Source organism: Neocloeon triangulifer, unplaced genomic scaffold (genome assembly GCF_031216515.1).
Source record: "Neocloeon triangulifer isolate White Clay Creek 2 clone unplaced genomic scaffold, ASM3121651v1 ptg000014l, whole genome shotgun sequence".
NCBI lineage: Eukaryota > Metazoa > Arthropoda > Insecta > Ephemeroptera > Baetidae > Neocloeon > Neocloeon triangulifer.
Window position 1 is genome coordinate 13,405,644 of NW_026775556.1, and position 17,544 is coordinate 13,423,187.

Here is a 17,544-nt window from a genome sequence, read left to right on the forward strand (position 1 = left end):
GGATGATAAATTTTGTGCTATCTGATGGTTGCTTATTTCATTCAAATAAAGATGAGCACTGTCGATCAGAAACTGCAAATTTTTTTACATAAATATTTAATTGTAAAATATCACCATTATTTTCCAAATATTTTTTGCAAATGTAAAAGTTAATAATCCACAACAATCTTAGTGTTAATAAAATAATATAATAACAAAATATTAAATACTACCTCAAATTTTTCTACATTTTCCAGCAAATTATCGACATATTTTGAATATTTTCCTGGACTAAATTGAAACTTCCAGAACGTGGAAGACTATTAACATACAATTCAGTATGCAGTGTATTTTAAACTGAACGTATTTCCTGCTTTGTTTAAATCCGCCCAGTAATATTTTAATTGCAATTGATCAATTTCCAGAATAACAGGGGAAATAATTATTTTATCTCCGGTGTTTCAACATCGAAATGCAACAGCTGGAATCGCGTAAATTCAAATGCGAAACGCCCTATTCTGTGTGTACGTGCATTGCACATACGTGAACGCCAGCGGCTGCAAAATAATTGATTTCCAGTGTGTCACAGCACGATAATAATTTCCCAACTGCAAAACGTACACACTCGGCGGGAAGCGAGCATTTCACGTTGCGCTGCTCCTCTCTTATTTCCTCCCGAGCCTTTTTTTGTGTGCCTAGGGAAGCAGTGCACGTTCAGCTGAATAAATTGCACTCGGTGAAAACGTCCGAGTTGGCGAGCGGAAAACTCACTTTTCTCTCTTCAAACTCGCAGGTGAGCCAAAGCTATGCCAACGACGGCCAGCGGTTCACCACCAGCACCTGCGGGATAAAATAGTCTCATATATTCAGTTTAATGGCGAAATAGCCAAATGGTGTGAAGGCTAACGGCATTTTTCACCTTGATTTAAAGAATTCCCCAATTTTGCAGAGGAAAATTCATTTAAAAAATAAATGCTTTGGGCGATCTGACGCAGAAATCATTATTTAATGAACCGTTGTCGTGAAAATTATTAACAAGTCAGCACTTCGATAAATGAAAATTATTTGAAACCTATTTCACATTATTTGCGTAACTCGCATGAACTGTTGCCGCGCGTTTTGTAATAAAAGTCAATGACGAGCAATATATCAAGCAAAATATAAACACCGACTTTTGCAACGCAATTTTAACAAGCTATCAATATATTATCAGATCAATATTTGCTAAAATTTAATATAATGCTTTTGGAAACAGAAACAAATATTGTTTTAATTGATTTAGAAGCTCTACGACTATTTCATGTACACTTAAAGCTGTTTATTTACAATAATTCAATCAATTAATTTAAAAATTATATAAATTTTAGTCTAATTGATATAGCTTCAATTCAACCTTTCTGGAATAAATTTTTTCAAAGATTCAAAATAATTATGTAAAATATTTATCAAAAATACTGTTCTGAATAATTTTAAATACTTATTTTAATACTTTGGGAATGAGATTTTAACACTTAATTTTAAATTGCTTTAGGCTAATTAAGTTCAATGTAAAAATCATAATAATTTTAGTCTACAGTGATTTCCTTTTAATAATTTAGTAAAAATGTAATTGAATTTTATTGACTTGAGTATACTTAAATTAATTATACTCTCCCAGTAAAAAAAATTTGACCAACTTTTCCTCAAATGCTTCATTGTTTATATAAAAAAAAATGAATAAGCAGCAGGAAATCATGCCGATTGGGTCTCTACGGTGGCGCACACTGTATCTGCTCCGTCGCACGATTTTTGTATGCGTGGAGGAGGAAATGAGAAACGCGTCTGTGCTGCTCTGTTTAGCAATTCCGTCCATCCGCTGACGGATCGGCAGACGTACGAGGAAAAAATGCGGATCCATTAGGTTGAGCTAGCGAATAACATAACAACATTCGGCGTCGACCAATATTTCTGTCCGTGGTGTTTGCCGAGTCACCCATAGATATTTTACGTGAGCCGCATACGCCCCTGGCCGGCAGGCAGCGCCGCCGCGCGCGCATTATTGGCGAGAAGATCCGCAGCAGCAGCGGAACGGAAATAAAACAAAAGTGCCGAGAATGCACTCGGGAGATTCGGATCAGATTAAATAGAAGCTGTAAAAAAAAACAGCGCACTCAATTTGGCAGTGAAATAAAAAGCAATATGCGCACAGACTCGGATCTGATTTCGCCTCGCGCCATTTCACCTGTGAGAAAACACACCGTTTGATCGCTTTTATTGACTTCATTCCCAATGACGACGAGTGCAAATCTGAAAGCGCCTAATGGAGATTATTTCTTTCCGATGAAATGACTACATTGTAGTAACGTAGAATTATCATCATAATGTGCATTGCATTAAATGCAATTTTCCAAGCTTCCAATTGTTCAATAAACATTTATTTATAGACAAATGCTTATAATATCCTTTAAATTTTTATGTAAAAATAATTGTATCATATTATTATTTTTATTTGCAAGAAATTTTTTAATTTACAATTATTTCTTTATTATAAATATAATAAAATATTTAAAATTTTGAATAAACTATTTACTACTAAGCAGAACGCCATGTCAGTGAATAAATTAATTTTACTAAACAAGTTATATAAATTTTTAAATGCATTGTCTTGAAAGTGAATAAATAAAAATGTAAAATCTTATTAAAATGCCTCTTGTGTTGTTTTTATTTTTATTTTATAATTATGGAGTATCACTTTATACTTATGAGAATCGTTTAAGGACTCTCTCTGCAAACTAAATGATTAATAACATGCGTTATTTTAAAGTCTCATGATAAATTTATTCGTGCAAGCTTCTATGACTGAAAAAATCTCGTTAGGATGCTCTCGCACTTGACGGGCGTAAAATGGAGCGAGAATCTAACTAATTCCGGAACAAAGGCCCTCTCACGATCCTTCGCCTCTCTTGACTTGACACTAGAGCAGACACGGGGACAGCGGCGCTAAATGTTTTTATCCTGCTCGCTGTCAATGCGTCCTTTTCTGTTGTCAATTAGAGGGAGCACGAGCAGCGAGCGTTTTTCTCTCGTTGAGCCTGTTATATAATTTAACGATGCTGAGAGCTCGAGATCTTGATAGAATTCTCGGAAATAAGGCTCGTTGTGAAACTCGTCCATCACCCTGGCGAACGATGATTTGCATCGAGATGAAGTGCAATTTTGCATGATCGAGGCTAAAAAAATGAAATGTGTCGACCACATGGAGACGGTTCGTGCCGGTACACTTCTTTTCATTGGTCGAGCACGGTGACAATATGTATGAAGCTCTTCGTTTTAATAATATCGTTCTCGCTTTATTCTCCTCTATATATGCCGAGGATGTTATTCCAGCGGGATTTCTCCTCCAGGAGTGAATAGGAGAGAATGGAGCTGTCAGATATACTCGAAAGATTGCATGCGTTGTATCACGCCGCAGCCACTACCACACGTACCGACTCTTTGGCGTGATTTTCACACAAGGAGAGTGAAGACGGAGCGGCTACCTGGAGAGAGAAATAAGACATCTGACACGTGACAAGAGTCCTTTCAGTGCGACCTGCGCTTGACCTTTTGTCAGACGGCAGGCATTTTTACGCACACCATAAAAAAAATGTTATACAGTCTCGGGAATTTCATACATATGAGATATTTTATACGTCTTGATATTATACGAAAGCTGCAAAAAATATTTTACTAGTTAGAAAATCTATATAATTTTTTTTTAAATAACAAATTATTTTCATGTGTTAAACCAATTATTTATAAATATCAATTTCCGACAGATTTTGTTGACGGCTGCGACATACCTGGACACCACTTGGCCAACGGCGAGGCATGGAGCGACGAGGAGAAGTGCAGAAAGTGCGTGTGTCATCACAGCCAGCTGGACTGCGAATCCACAAAATGCACAAACTGCACATCAGATAAAAGACGCACAGAAAAATGCTGCCAAGATTGTGGTAAATTCCAATAGATAAATTTAAACACTATTGCTTCTCCTGTTTTTAAGTACAATTGTAAAATTTAAATGGATTTCCCAAAAAATTTGACGTTTAAAGTTTGTTAATAAAAAAATCTCAATTCTCAATACAATATAAAAAAAAAAATTCTGTATAATTGTTCAGTTTTTTATAAAGTAAAACTCGCGACTCCTGTACAAATTTTAATACGCATTTTGATCCCTGTTAAAAATAGTTTGAATTTTTCCAATAAGAAGACATTTTTCGATAAAATTTTCTAATTTAATATCCAAAATAATTATTAAAAACTAAAATTAATATTTAATTTTAAAATAATTAAAAACAATTTCAACAATTTTAATGATTTTTTTTCCTTTGTTTCTACTCATTGCAATATATGGGATTATAAAAATTTACTGATGCTTTACCATTTCCCAGCAGATCCGGCTGCCGCAGCGCTGACGAAGCCGATCGTGGTGGGCGAGAAAGAAATCCCGGTGGTCGGTGTGACGTTCGCCGGTCTTTTTGTGCTGATTCCGTTGCTTTGGTTCATCATCAGGTGCGGCGCCAAGCTAAGGACATACTCGCCAGTGACTCTGTCCGACCCCGACAGCTTGGACCCGGTTTGAATCTCCGACGGAGGCCGCGCGTGAGAGAAGCAGAAAGAAAACCCGCTGTGATAAATCCACTAACAAACTCTATTCGATTCACGTATACAATAACACAATTAAATTAAGCGTGCGCATTTGGAGGAAGAGCGAAATATTTCAAAAGTGAGATGCACACGATAGACGTGTGTATATTTAGAAACGTGTGCGTGCTGGTTAGACAGATTCTATGTAGGCAGATGAAAGAAAGACGGAGAAAAAGTTTATTTTTACAAATAATGCATCAGCGCGCGGTTCATTTGGGACTAATAAAAGACAAAAGGAGAGCTCTGACTTTTGCGGGTTGCGGTATTTTAGTAGTGACGTCATCTGATTTTATTCTAATTTTGAGACAAACATTATTTTGCATTAATTTCATGACAATGCACAAATGTAAAAATTTAATTTTTTAGTCAAAAACTTGTATGACCTATAAAATTTGTTCAGTTTTATTTATCCCTTATTTCCATTTCTTGTGTTATTTAATGGGATCTATATTATAAAATAAAAAATTAACATCATGATAAATCAAATAATATTATAAAATGTAATTATTGTGGATGTTTGTAGAGAAATGTATAATCATGAAATTTTTGGATGGACTTATATCTCAATTTTGCAATGAAGATTAAAAATTGTACAAACATGAGCTTTTAGTTTCAAAGTCTATCGTGTATTATAGAGGAAAAGGTGTGAATAAAACCTTGTGTGACGTGTGTGTCAAAAATTTAAAAAGTGGTGTTCATATTGATTTTTCAAAGACAAAAATGCATTTTGAATAATGTACACATCCTTTATTTTTGGACAACAATACATCTTTCTGTTAAGCTTCTGTTGCAACTACGCCTCTTTCGTAACAACCAAAACAAAAATAATACCTTCAGTAATTTTCCAAAATGAGAATCAAAACCGCTTCGGAGGCTCAGACGTCTCCAAAGGCGTGTTTCGCGTTTTCTTCTTACAACCGAAAAAGAAATTAAAAAAAAATTTGTGTATCTGGCGTAGCTCAAAAATTCTCTGAATCGTCTCGCGGGAAAATAATTTGTTAATACAATTAGACAAGAGATCATTTTTCCAGATTAGCTTTCATAATCGTACGTGATAAATCACATGAATGTAAAGTATAATCCTCACACATGTCTCGCCATCATTGTTGTGTGTGCGTGTGTTTTTAGTCATTGTTACATGCAATGATGATAATACACATTTTTATACACAGCGGCGTTGCGTCTGTCTATCAAAAATCAAAATATCCATGTCGATTTGTTCCTCATTTTTGAACAACATCAATCTATCATTGTTTCGCATTTTCAATTACCACATTAAAACAATACTGATGAGACGGAAAACTACAAACAAAAAACTGCGCGTGTTGCTGACGATGAAACATCTATCAAATGGGAAACAATAAAACTCGCTGATGGCATGTTATGTAATACATAATATATGATCAATCAATCAATGGAATGAGAGTGGCGCAAATATTTCTTCCAAATATTATAAAAAATAATGATGTGTTTCATGTGTTATTACAAACATCTTGGCTCTAACTTATTTATTTTTTTTTCACATACTTCTCCATTTTTCACGTCGACACACAAATATAGGCGCGTTTTTATTTCGCAACAAGTATAACATTGATTTTTTTATTTTTATTTTTTGTATGTACAAGACGGCTTCTCTGCTTAAAAGTTAATTTACTTGAATATGTACACATCGCGAACATTAATAAATTATTTATCCTCGTCTCTAGCAATCAGTCAGAAATACTTCTTCAGCACTCCTCCTCAACAGGCCATTTTTCGCGTTTCACCGGCCGTGAGAAGCAACAACGAACAAATCAGCGAATTTCCACGGCTCTCAATACTTCCGGCGCGTCCCGAAACATGGTCCCCTGTTTAAAAAAATTCCATCGTGTATGGTGCTTGTACAAAACAAGTGCAGTGGGGCTCGAGTCAATCAGCAAGCAAACGGAGCCGACCCAAAAGAAATTCGTCGAAGAGAAAATAAAATAATAATTACATTGCTCGGTTGGGATAAAGATTGATAAATAATGGCAAGTAATTGGGGCACCAATCAACAAATCTGGTAATTTGTTTGTTTTGTCATATTTCACTAATTGTGTGATTTCTCTTCGCAAATATCTCCAAGTGCGGGCATCGCAATCAAACAACGTAAAAAAAATAATAAATTAACAAAAAACAAAAACGAGTCAACGACAAGGAGCACTAATTGAAAAAAAAAAATATACACATCATCTCGGTTTCACGAAGAGCAGTTTTCCGCACGTACATGTTTATAATTTTGTTTTCCTCATTCTCTCTCAAAACAATTTCACTCGCTCCGAAATTGTGTGCGTCTCTATCGCGGTCAGGGAGAGAGACGAACTATATAAATTAATCAAGTCTTGTTGGGTTATGCGTGTTGAAAAAGTAGCATGTTCGGCGCTCTCACACGTGTCATCATCACAGAATAATCGCAGAAAATCAAAATTTTCGCTCTCTCGCGCGGAAAAGGAGGGAAGGACTCACACGTGCGAACTGTCGTGTTCCGTGTTCACCTGCATGTACTCGCCGGGGGTGCCGTTGTGCTCGGCCGGCTCCAGGTGCTTCACGGGGCTGTAGAAGAGCGTCGGCGACGGACCCTTGAGGCTCTGCACCTTGCTGTTGCAGCACCACGACTGCAGGTAGGCCCACTTGCCGCCCCGCCAGATGCAACACGCCACCAACGAGCTCAGCACACCCACCGCCGCCACGGTGCCCAGCACGATCCACCGCATCATGTAGTTGCTCGACGGCCCCGACTCCAGGTCTGCAACAAAAATCAACCAACAATTTGTAAGGTATGAATTGAAAAAGGTTTCTTTGTAAATATGCTATATTTTTAGTAAATTTGTTTTATTATTCTCTCATCTCTTTTTCCAATTAAAAACCACAATTAATAAATATTTAATAATTATTTTTAATACGCATTTTTATTTCTGAATAAAGTAATACAATTTTGTTTTATTTAATAATCATCAATATTTTGGAAGAATTTATTCAAAAAGGGTTACGCTTTTTGAAATGAAAAAAAAACTATCATATTTGAACCCAATTACACTTAAGCATATTGCAGAGCTTGATTTATGAAAATTACATGATTTCAGTGATCCCCTCTCATGTTAATAAATTTAAGAATATGTTGATGGCCATTTTAAAATTTTAGTTTATGAAATATATTATGCAAAAATTTTTAGATATTCATTATCAGGTTAAAAAGAAGAATCAAATGTACTGTGTAAGAAATAAAACTACCCCCAGGCCCTGGAGCTTGGATTTTAATTGAGATGACAAACTAATGAAAGGAGAGTAAAGCCGTTTTACTCTCCTAAAAAATATTAATGATTTGTAGAAATTTATAGTGGCATTGAGAGAAGTAAAATAACAATTACATTATTGAGATTTTATGAAGCAAAAAATCCTTTTAAAATTCAAAATGCAAATATTAACTTTTTTTCTGATCCGACAAGTTGATTAAAAAATATTTTTTAAGAGATTTAAAATAAATTAAATACTCATCAATATAATTATAGTAAGAAATGTTCTGAAGTAGTATAATTAATTAAATTTTAATATTATTTAAAAGCTATTCCTACCTGATGGACATGTGGGACAACATCTTTCAGGTACTTTGATGGAGTTTTGACAGTTGAGGGGCGCGCACAGTGGAGAATGCGTGCACACAATCTGTCCGCCCTCTTTGCACAGACATTCCACACAGCCAGGCCGCGTCCACGTGTCGCCCGGCATGTAGGTGTTGTTGTCCAACACGCAACTATTACTCACATCTGCAAAAACAAAAGGCACACGGCTCGTTAGCAATGACAAAAAATTTATCAGCTGCTGTCACGCGGCTGACAGTCAACTTGCGACATGGACAGATGGATAGAAAAGCACTGCGCGTGCGACTGATTGAATAGTAAATTAGAATTCCGTGCTTAGGCCTGACAAGGTATGCTCCCGAGATGACACACGCCGATTTTGTTGAAAGTTGGTATGCAACTTGCACTACCCTTGGGTGTTCTGGAATGGCTATCAAAAGTTGCCCAATTTCACAAGGGAGGGTAGTTTCCATTAAAACGCATGTTAAAAACGATCAGATGTAGGCAACAAAAGCGTCCTCTGTGTATATAATTTGCCTACATCTGATTTCTCCAATGTAATTCAAATTACATGGAGTTTAAATGGCAAAAATTAAACAAGGAAAATTGGGCAAAAATTAATGACCGTTCTGGGGTACCAAAGGGTAGTAGAAGTTGTGCACCAATTTTCATTGAAATCGGGGTGTGTCATCTCGGGAGCATACCTTGTGAGTAGGATTTTAGCTTCAAAAGATTAAATTTATAAAAGATTAGTATTTCCAGCATAATAAAACAAAATTAAATGGATATTAATATTAATACAATACTTAAAAAAAAAAAAAAAAAAAAAAAAAAAAAAAAAAAACACTCAAACCAAAATTTGATAATATTATATTATGTAATAATATTAAATTTATATACTTGCTACACCGTTTTATCCTAGCGTCTGCTGATTTAGATTTATAAAACATTTTAATGAAACCATTCTCAATCTATAATTTTCATTTACATGTAATAAATAATTATGTATCTTACTATAAAAGTTAAGAAACTGTGGCAAATTTCATATGTAAAATTTATCTTCAATTTAGCTCCGTTTTCTATGGTGTGCAATAATTGTAGATTTTTAAATGAAGAAAAGAAATTATTTTTGTTGAATCAAAATATTTCTGAATATTAGTAAATTAAGGAAATATTTAATTTCGTGAAATTAATTAAGTATATAAAATATTTAATTAATAATTTGATATTATACATCAATATTATTCAATATTAAATAAGATAAATAAAATAGATAAAAAATCAGTATTTTAAAATTACGTACTAGTGCAAACAGGACAACATCGTCCACTGATGGAGACGGGAAAGGGACACGCAGGCGGCGGGCACTTCTGCTCGTAGCACACCATCTGGCCCTTGACGCAGACACAGGACGAGCAGGCGCCGTCTCGCCACGACTCGCCCTCTGTGCGGTGCGCGGGACACGCCTCGGCGCCAGGTGGTGGCCGGTGGGTCACCGTCGGACAGCGCGGACAGCAACCGTCCACCAGGGGCAGTGGAAAGTCGCAGGCGGCCGGCGGACACGGCTCCTGGCCGCACAGCACTTGCCCGCCTTCGCCACACTCGCACGAGACGCACTGGTCCAGTTTCCAGCGCTCGCCCACCGGATACACGGCGCCGTCCGCACTCTGGCATGCGGCAGGACCCTCAGAGGAACTGCCTGCAAAGGAAACATAAACCCAATTTTAGTTAAAACATATTTTGATAATTCAAATCAGGAAGTTTAAATTTTGTTTAAAGCATATATTGCAAAGCATTAAACTTAATTTTAAATACAAACCATACAAAATTTATTTTCATATTTTTATTTTCACTTCCTTGAATTAATGCAATATAAATTTTAAAATATAAAAAAATTGCACAACTATTAATTGATTCAAATTTCCATTAAAAAGATTAATAATAATAAAATATTTTTTTCAATTTAATTATTTATTTTTGACATCGTAAAACACCCAACTGCGTACAATAAAATATTTTCATTTGTTCTTTTACTTGGTGGCACAGAACGCCTCATCTAAACTTGATAAAAAAGGAGATTTTGTTGGAATAGGTGAAAATTTGATGGAGTATTTTAAAGTTTTCAAAGGAAAAATGAATGCGAAACTTATGGAATACTTAATTCTTGTAATGATAAATTGTATTTAAGTTTGTAACAAGTTGTAAAAAAAAAAAAATAGAAAGAAGCGAGCTTTTTAATTTTTTTTTTTTTTTTTGAAAATCGCGGCCAATTGAAGAGAATTGAAATAGATGGTCACCTAATTGTCCATTATATCCTAATCTTCAATTATCACAATACGTAATATTTAAATATTTTATTTTTTAATATTTTAAAAAGAGAATTTACTACGAAAAATGAAATTAATTAATATTTATGCGTTTTTCTTTTGATTTTGGTTAATTTTAGTTTTCCTCACCGTTGCATCTAGGACAGCATTCCCCAGGAAGTGAATAGGACGCTCCCGGACACCTTGGACAGCCAAGGAGGGAGCACAAATGGGCACCGTTTCTGCACACACACTCTCTGCACCCGTCGTTCCAAAGTTCGCCGTCGTGACGCAGCAAGAGACCGTCTGAAACATGGGGTGCCAGATTGTCAGTAGAAGAAGCACGGTTTGGTCGCTGCGGCACACAATGCCAGATTAAAAAGCCCGATTCACGGCGCTCGAGGCTGTGAATCGGTCTTATCAGTCGTTACCATTGATTTATCGGCAGGAGCGTTACTTTCAAAAACGGACGAATAAATAATAAAGCGCGCGATCCTCCCAGCTAGAGCGAAAGACAATAGGAGGTATTATCGCTTTTTAAATTATTTATCTTTCATCGCGGGCCGGCTTGTCGAGGATTATTTTTTCACCGCGGGCCGCCTGGCAGGTGTTTGCAGCAGGTGGATCGCAGTTATTTGAATAAGCCCACGTAATCCAGCGGACAAATCTGCTCAGCGGACAAAAGGGAGCCAAAAGCAGCGCTCATGTTGTTTCAGTATTTTTATTTTTAGCCCACGGTTTATCTTCTCGTGTGCAAATTTCAAAACGTTACATCGTTTAAGGATGAGATTGAACAATTGGACCAAACATATTAGCCATGATAAATTTTTTAACCAATAAATAATAATAACTATAGCTATGATTTTTTTTAAATATGATCATGAGAGCAGAAAATGTAATATTAATTATATATTTTTTTTTATATATAAATCTGTAAACAAAGTGTGGATATAGTTCAAAAAGTCAATATGTCAATATCCTTGCTGCTGCAACTTGGGGAAATTTCATACAGATACGAAGAAATTTGAGATACTTTTATCAACATCGCAAAGTTTCCTGTATCCTGTATATACGCCTACTTTCTTAATCATTTTTGGCCACAAGTTTGTCAAGCTGGATGTTTTAGTCGGCTTCACCAATAATCTTTGCGAGTTATTCCCACAGTTCTGAACAGTCGACTGCAGAATGAAGGAGAAGGTCGAAACTTGTGAGCGCTTTGAAATACCAGGGAAATCCATTATTCAGAGCGATTTTTGCTGCCGATACTTGTTAATTATCATTGCAATCACCACCGCTTTTGTGCTTCTCTGCAACATCAAAAATTCAACTAACTTGAACGCAAAAGAGGTGAAGAAATAAATTTTGAAAAAGCCAGTAGTTTCATGTCAAACAAATAATACTACTTGTTACGAATAATTTTTTTCTGAAGGTGGAACTGGAACATTCAAATGAAACAAATGAAATACTCCAAAGGTTAATTGACAGTAACAAGGAGATCCAAGAAGACAGAAAAATCCCTGAAAATCAGTTCAACGAGGTTTGGAAATGGGAATAGATTTTGCAAACACTTTCTCACACAATTAATTTTTTCAGTTAAAAACCTTCATGAGATGTCTTCGTGCAAGTAAGTGGAGGATTTTTTTAATCTTATAATCTTATAATTTTATGAAAATTAATTTCCATGTATTTGTTAGGTTTAATGAAATTGACAACAGCCTCTAATGGAAAAAAATACTTATTTTACAACCAAACAAAGGTAACAGGCTTTTTAATATTCAATCATGTGCGCACTTCGTTGTGCATTAAAAATCTCTCTTGAAATTACAGATGACATGGGACGACGCTTACTTGTATTGTGAGAAGAGAGGCCTTCACTTGGCCACTGCAAAAAATTTGGAGGATTTATATGCACTTCGGATGAAAACTAAGTCGTTTATAAATCGTAAAACGAATATTTGATTAAAATTTTAAGTCTCGAATAAATTATTTGGAATTTTTTCAGATTATGAAAGATGGTGGTTGTCAGCAAAGGACTATGGAAACATCACGCATCATGATTATCGTTGGCATGATGGAACACCATTTCACTTAAATGACACATTGTGGAAAACGCATGGCCAAATTGATCATAACACTTGCCCACACGTCTATTTTGCAAGTGCCGGTGAATTGAACAAAATATTGTGCATTGTGGGCGGAACTCTTCCCAAAAATTTCGTTTGCGAGCTGTATGAAGAATGCTACTAATATATATTCTGCCTCTCAAATTCTCAATAGTAGACTAGCTTCAGAGGTAACAACAATTGATGTTAGTTTTCTTTTTGACAAATTTTAAATGCAAGAAGTCCAGTCACTTTTGTACTGTGATATCGCATTTATTTTCATATTATTTCTAAATTTTGGGCCTTTTTGTGCTCTTGAATTATTTTTAAATTTTATTGGATAGCTATTCCACATTAGCATTTTATTATCTGACAATTATTATTAGATCTTCGCAAATAATAAAAATGAAATAAAAAAAATATATCAAAAGCTATTTTTACACCACATAGGAAAAAATCACTTGCTTTTTTTAATTATATTCCGTTTTTCAATAATTACATTTCAAACTTTTTTTTATCCATCTCACAATCAAATCTCACAAAATCAAATCAAGTTAGTTCTGGTAACTATTGCAATCATACCAGAAATCAGATAAAACTTTATAAACCATTCTATTTTTTGAGGAATGATAAATTTGATTCAATACTTTCCATTTATTTGGAAACCTGTGAATTTCTTTTGACATACCTGCACACGGTCTGGGTCCAAGGCTTGGATGCACTGGTGCGGGGGTGGATGAGAGCGTGTGATTGACGCATTCACACATCTGGTTGCCGGACGCGTCGTGGACGTACCCAGTGTCAGGACACACCAGGGGGCACTCGTCGTCTGCAACGAAAGGAAGCGGAGATTAATTAACGCACACATTGAATTTTCCATTCACAGTGATGAGAAGCGCCTGTGCGGCTCCCTCCCATCAATTAATGGCCCTTTATTGGTGCCGCCGCTCTTTTAGGATTTTTTATAACTCTCTCACTTCGGGTGTCAGACGCATGTCGTTTTCTTAATAACATTACATCACGCTCCAAACTTTCAGATAAGAGATTTTTCGAGCGCTGCATTATTTCTCCTTATGTGTGTCGTGCAGACAACTGTATTTAGCTGTTATATTAAATGACTAATGGACTCTCGTTTCTCACTCAATTTATCACTTCAAAGTGCTGCTTAAGTCTGCTCACAGATAATTATCTAATTTTCCCAGCACGCCTTGTTTGAGTCGAGACCAAACTAGAACGAGGCAAAATACACGAAAAAGTTTCGCTGGCGAAATTATACAAACATTCCAGAACTGCCAGAACGATGATGAATCGCTGTTGTAAGTGTAAATAAATTCAGAGCAGCGGGAGGCGCCTTGTTAAAATCGTGCTCTCAAAAAGACAATTCGTCCAGTCACGAAAGCAATTCATCAGGAAAAAAGTCTCGGCCCCGACATAATTTGGAGCATTTAGGAGGGGATAAATTATGCGCGACTTGCTCGCTTCTCCATCCAAGAGACTCTCATTCGGGCTGGCACCCTTTTCATATAATCTCGTATTATTGTTATTGCACCCGACCGGCCCGCATTTGAAATTTCACGCTCCAAAGGTTTAGGTCAATGGCAAGGCTGACGATGAATGCGTAATGACGCTGGGCGAACCAAGACGGGAGAAAACGTTTCATCCTTCTTGAAGCCGTCTCTTTATTTTCTTCATTTCTTTTCTGCTCTCTTGCTTAAATCAAAATTAATGGCTTGGAGCACGGAAGAGTAAATAAATTATTACAGCGACCCAATAAAATAAAGACCCAGTCTCAATTTATTCTATGGTCATTAGTCTAACAACCAGACACGCCCTCATTGTTGTTCTCTTAATTTCCAAAATTTATAATTAGAAAATTTAACTTCATAAACGGTGGACGAAACGCAAAATTAATTGTAGTAATTTTTTTTTTAAAAAAGTTTGCAAGTTGGAAGTGAAGCATATATTTTCTGTGATAAAAATATATTATTGAATTTGCTATAAGTGACAAAAATTATGCAACCTGATCAACTATTGAGTCAAGCAAGTTGCATAGTACACTTTTGTACATTCTCTTTGAAAGATAAGTTTTACAAGTTTTATATTGCTAGTAACGGCTTGTAATACAAATTTACTCCCCCAACAACTTTGTTAATTTTCTTTTCCAGCTTCAATGCCATAATTTATATTTTCACTATAAAAGAAAATAAACTAAAATTAATGTAAATCGTAGGACTGTCATCTAAAAAAACTGATGGATGACGCAATTAGGCAGCCCAGATACACAAACAAGATTCATATGCTTGGTTTTTTTCTCTCTCTTTGGGTTTGGCGCCTCATCACGGCGAGCATCAAGAGATCGGCGAAGGATGATCCGCGAGCCGAGCGTTGTTCAAATAAACGCACCGCCAAGTGCGCGCATGACTCAGTGAGTGATAGACCCCGAAAGCACTTGACGCGACTTCTTTTCCCAACCGCGCCGCCTTCTCAAAGGCGCCACACACAAATTCAACCTCTTCAAACTTTATGTGCTCTGATTTACCCGCGCGGGGAATGCGAAAGCGCGACGTGACTCACAGAGACCGATTCTGTTAGTTTAACCTTTAATTTAGGGTGCAATAAATTTCGCCGACCCCGCTGTGCAGAGAGCAGAGTGGGAATTAATCGAGTGCAACCACGAGACTTTCATTAAGATTTGAGGCAGGTGATTGAGAAATCGCCTCTGAGCGTCGCGAGGAATAAGAAATGAGTCGTAATTTTTAAAAGCTGTTAAGGCATAATAAGATAACATTTTTTTAAATATTTTGTATTGTTTCCAAATAAAAAAATAAAGATTGATATTAAAAATTAATAACAATTAGTAAATATATTTTTGATATTTTTTTATTTTCCTTTATAACAAGTTTTAGTAAAATTGTTATAGTTAGATTTTTTTAATTTGTTTCATTTATCAACAGATATTAGATTGGACACGTTTTTTTCAAATTAAATATGTTATTCACATTTTTTAAATATTTACACCTAGGCAGGCCAAATATTGTAAATTTGGTATAAAATTATAATTTTAAGAATACGAAGGCTTTTATTAAATAATTGGAATTGATTGTACTAGTCAACCTCATTATGAAATGAGTGATTGCACTAAAGAAAAAGTAAGTACTTTTGGAAGATCAATCGTTGTAAAAAACAGCTACATTTTTTAAAGCATAAAAGAGAACTAAATTATACAGAAAATAATGCATAATACTCTAGTGAAAGCCAAAAACATTTTAGCGCCTACTTTTATATTTTTAAAGAAAAAAAAAACTGGATTAAAGCACGTGTATCAAAACGTTGGCAAAAGGTCAGTGGTGCTCAAATTTGCTCAAATATTTGGTGTCGGGTTGCAAACGGCAATATATTATCATTAGCCCGCTGCGAAATTGACGAGAGAAATTCTAGAGGCGTATAATATGCTTGAATAATTACATCGGCGTTTAAGCAAGTTGACGAAATAAAAATAAACTAAGACAACGAGACAGCGAACGGACAAACTAAGCGTCGAGCAGGGCAGAAAAATGATATCCCCTGGTGCTGTTGCGTGCAAGACACTTTTCACTTTCTTGCAGCCAGAGCGACCGGCAGGCCACTTTATTTATTGCGTACATGATGACCGTGGAGGGATTACATTTCATTCAAGCACTTTGCTCGTTTCTTTGCTGCTGCAGCGTTGTAATAAAATATGTATAGACTGGAGATGTCTACACGGATGGACTGAATTGAATAAAAATATAATACTAAGTGCTACATGTGAAATGAAAATAATTTCATTGATATTTCTTGTTCAAAGCGCGGCAAGTATTATAAATTTTAAAATAAATGTGCTGGAAATAAATTAATGTTATGTATCGCAAAAAGGAATTGAATCAAGTACTAAGTGCAATTCAAAAAAGGGTGCGACTTTGTACACCTGCTTGCCATGTTAGAGATGATTCGTTTATAAGAGAAAACTGATTGTGAGAGAGAAAAAATAAAAATTTACACATAAATAAAATCTTCTGCTTTCATAATATTTTCCTCGATAATTTAATGCTGCAAAATCATCTCGTGCTGATAAAATCTTGAATCGAGACAATAATTTTGGTACAATTACAGCATTAACATGATTGAAACCCTGTATATTGAATGCTATATTTGGACATGATTTATGTCTGGCTCAAATTCCTCCAAAACCGGAAACGCTGTGTTGGCTCCTATTTATCCACTTAAAAAGCCGGTACTTGAAATGATCGCGTCCATATTATGGATGCGCGAGCGTTCGTTTCACTCGAGTGCCGGCTGCGTAGGTGCAGAAAAGCAGTCTCATGGGCGCGTTTGTTTATAAATAACGAGGCAATTAAAATAGCTTTGGCCCATTGAGCGACGAGTGATTGCGGACGGCCCGAGAGCGTCCGTCTCGGGACATTGAATAATCTCGGCATGCGATCGTCTCCTTAGCTCCTTCTTTGGCACAAGACGTGCGTCCGCCATCAATTTGGCTCGCATAATATTAAATTCGATTCTTGAAGAACAACGTGTGATCCGCACGAATCAATTTGCGCCCACCGAGTCTGTAATTTTCAATTATCTCGCAAATTATCGGCTGATAACGGCAATTTTTCACAGATTTCAGAAATTGCTTCACGCCGCTATCTCCTATTCGATTCTTTTATTATAATTTATTGGCAAAAGTTGGGAGTCTAATTTATTGCAGATCTGCTTTCCGATATCGGCTCGCGCGGTGCAGATGAAAAAAGGATTGGTGATCCGCTTAGGAGTGGAGTGTGCTATAATTATTGCCGAAATAACCGGCCGTATATTTCAAATAGATAGCGTCAAGAGCTAAAAGCTGCAATAATTTTCGACAATTATCTCCAA

General features: G+C 35.9%; 3 protein-coding genes across 5 annotated transcripts in view; 2 read left to right on the forward strand and 1 right to left on the reverse strand.

The window, feature by feature from the left end:
* The window catches only part of LOC132199580 (cysteine-rich motor neuron 1 protein-like), a 59,094-nt gene extending 52,653 nt beyond the window's left edge, over window positions 1-6,441 (forward strand). Inside the window, exons 3-4 of one of the 2 annotated variants that reach the window (XM_059624407.1) lie at window positions 3,777-3,953; window positions 4,392-6,441. In XM_059624407.1, the coding sequence (XP_059480390.1) occupies window positions 3,777-3,953; window positions 4,392-4,582 (368 nt within the window). In that variant the 3' untranslated portion in view covers window positions 4,583-6,441. The remainder of the gene's footprint in view (window positions 1-3,776; window positions 3,954-4,391) is intronic. The other variant, XM_059624408.1, reaches the window with a different exon arrangement.
* Window positions 6,442-6,829: 388 nt separating this feature from the next.
* Window positions 6,830-17,544, reverse strand: part of LOC132199576 (cysteine-rich motor neuron 1 protein-like) — a 138,788-nt gene continuing 128,073 nt past the window's right edge. For both annotated transcript variants that reach the window (XM_059624401.1, XM_059624402.1), the window contains 5 exons: window positions 13,340-13,480; window positions 10,700-10,855; window positions 9,547-9,942; window positions 8,238-8,429; window positions 6,830-7,411 (listed from right to left, as the gene is read on the reverse strand). In XM_059624401.1, coding sequence (XP_059480384.1) covers window positions 7,128-7,411; window positions 8,238-8,429; window positions 9,547-9,942; window positions 10,700-10,855; window positions 13,340-13,480 — 1,169 coding nt within the window. In that variant the 3' untranslated portion in view covers window positions 6,830-7,127. The remainder of the gene's footprint in view (window positions 7,412-8,237; window positions 8,430-9,546; window positions 9,943-10,699; window positions 10,856-13,339; window positions 13,481-17,544) is intronic.
* LOC132199581 (uncharacterized) lies at window positions 11,649-13,084 on the forward strand. Its single transcript, XM_059624409.1, has 6 exons — window positions 11,649-11,896; window positions 11,979-12,086; window positions 12,143-12,173; window positions 12,244-12,305; window positions 12,377-12,491; window positions 12,552-13,084. The coding sequence occupies exons 1-6, from the start codon at window positions 11,735-11,737 to the stop codon at window positions 12,794-12,796; spliced, it is 723 nt and encodes a 240-aa protein (XP_059480392.1). The 5' UTR covers window positions 11,649-11,734; the 3' UTR covers window positions 12,797-13,084.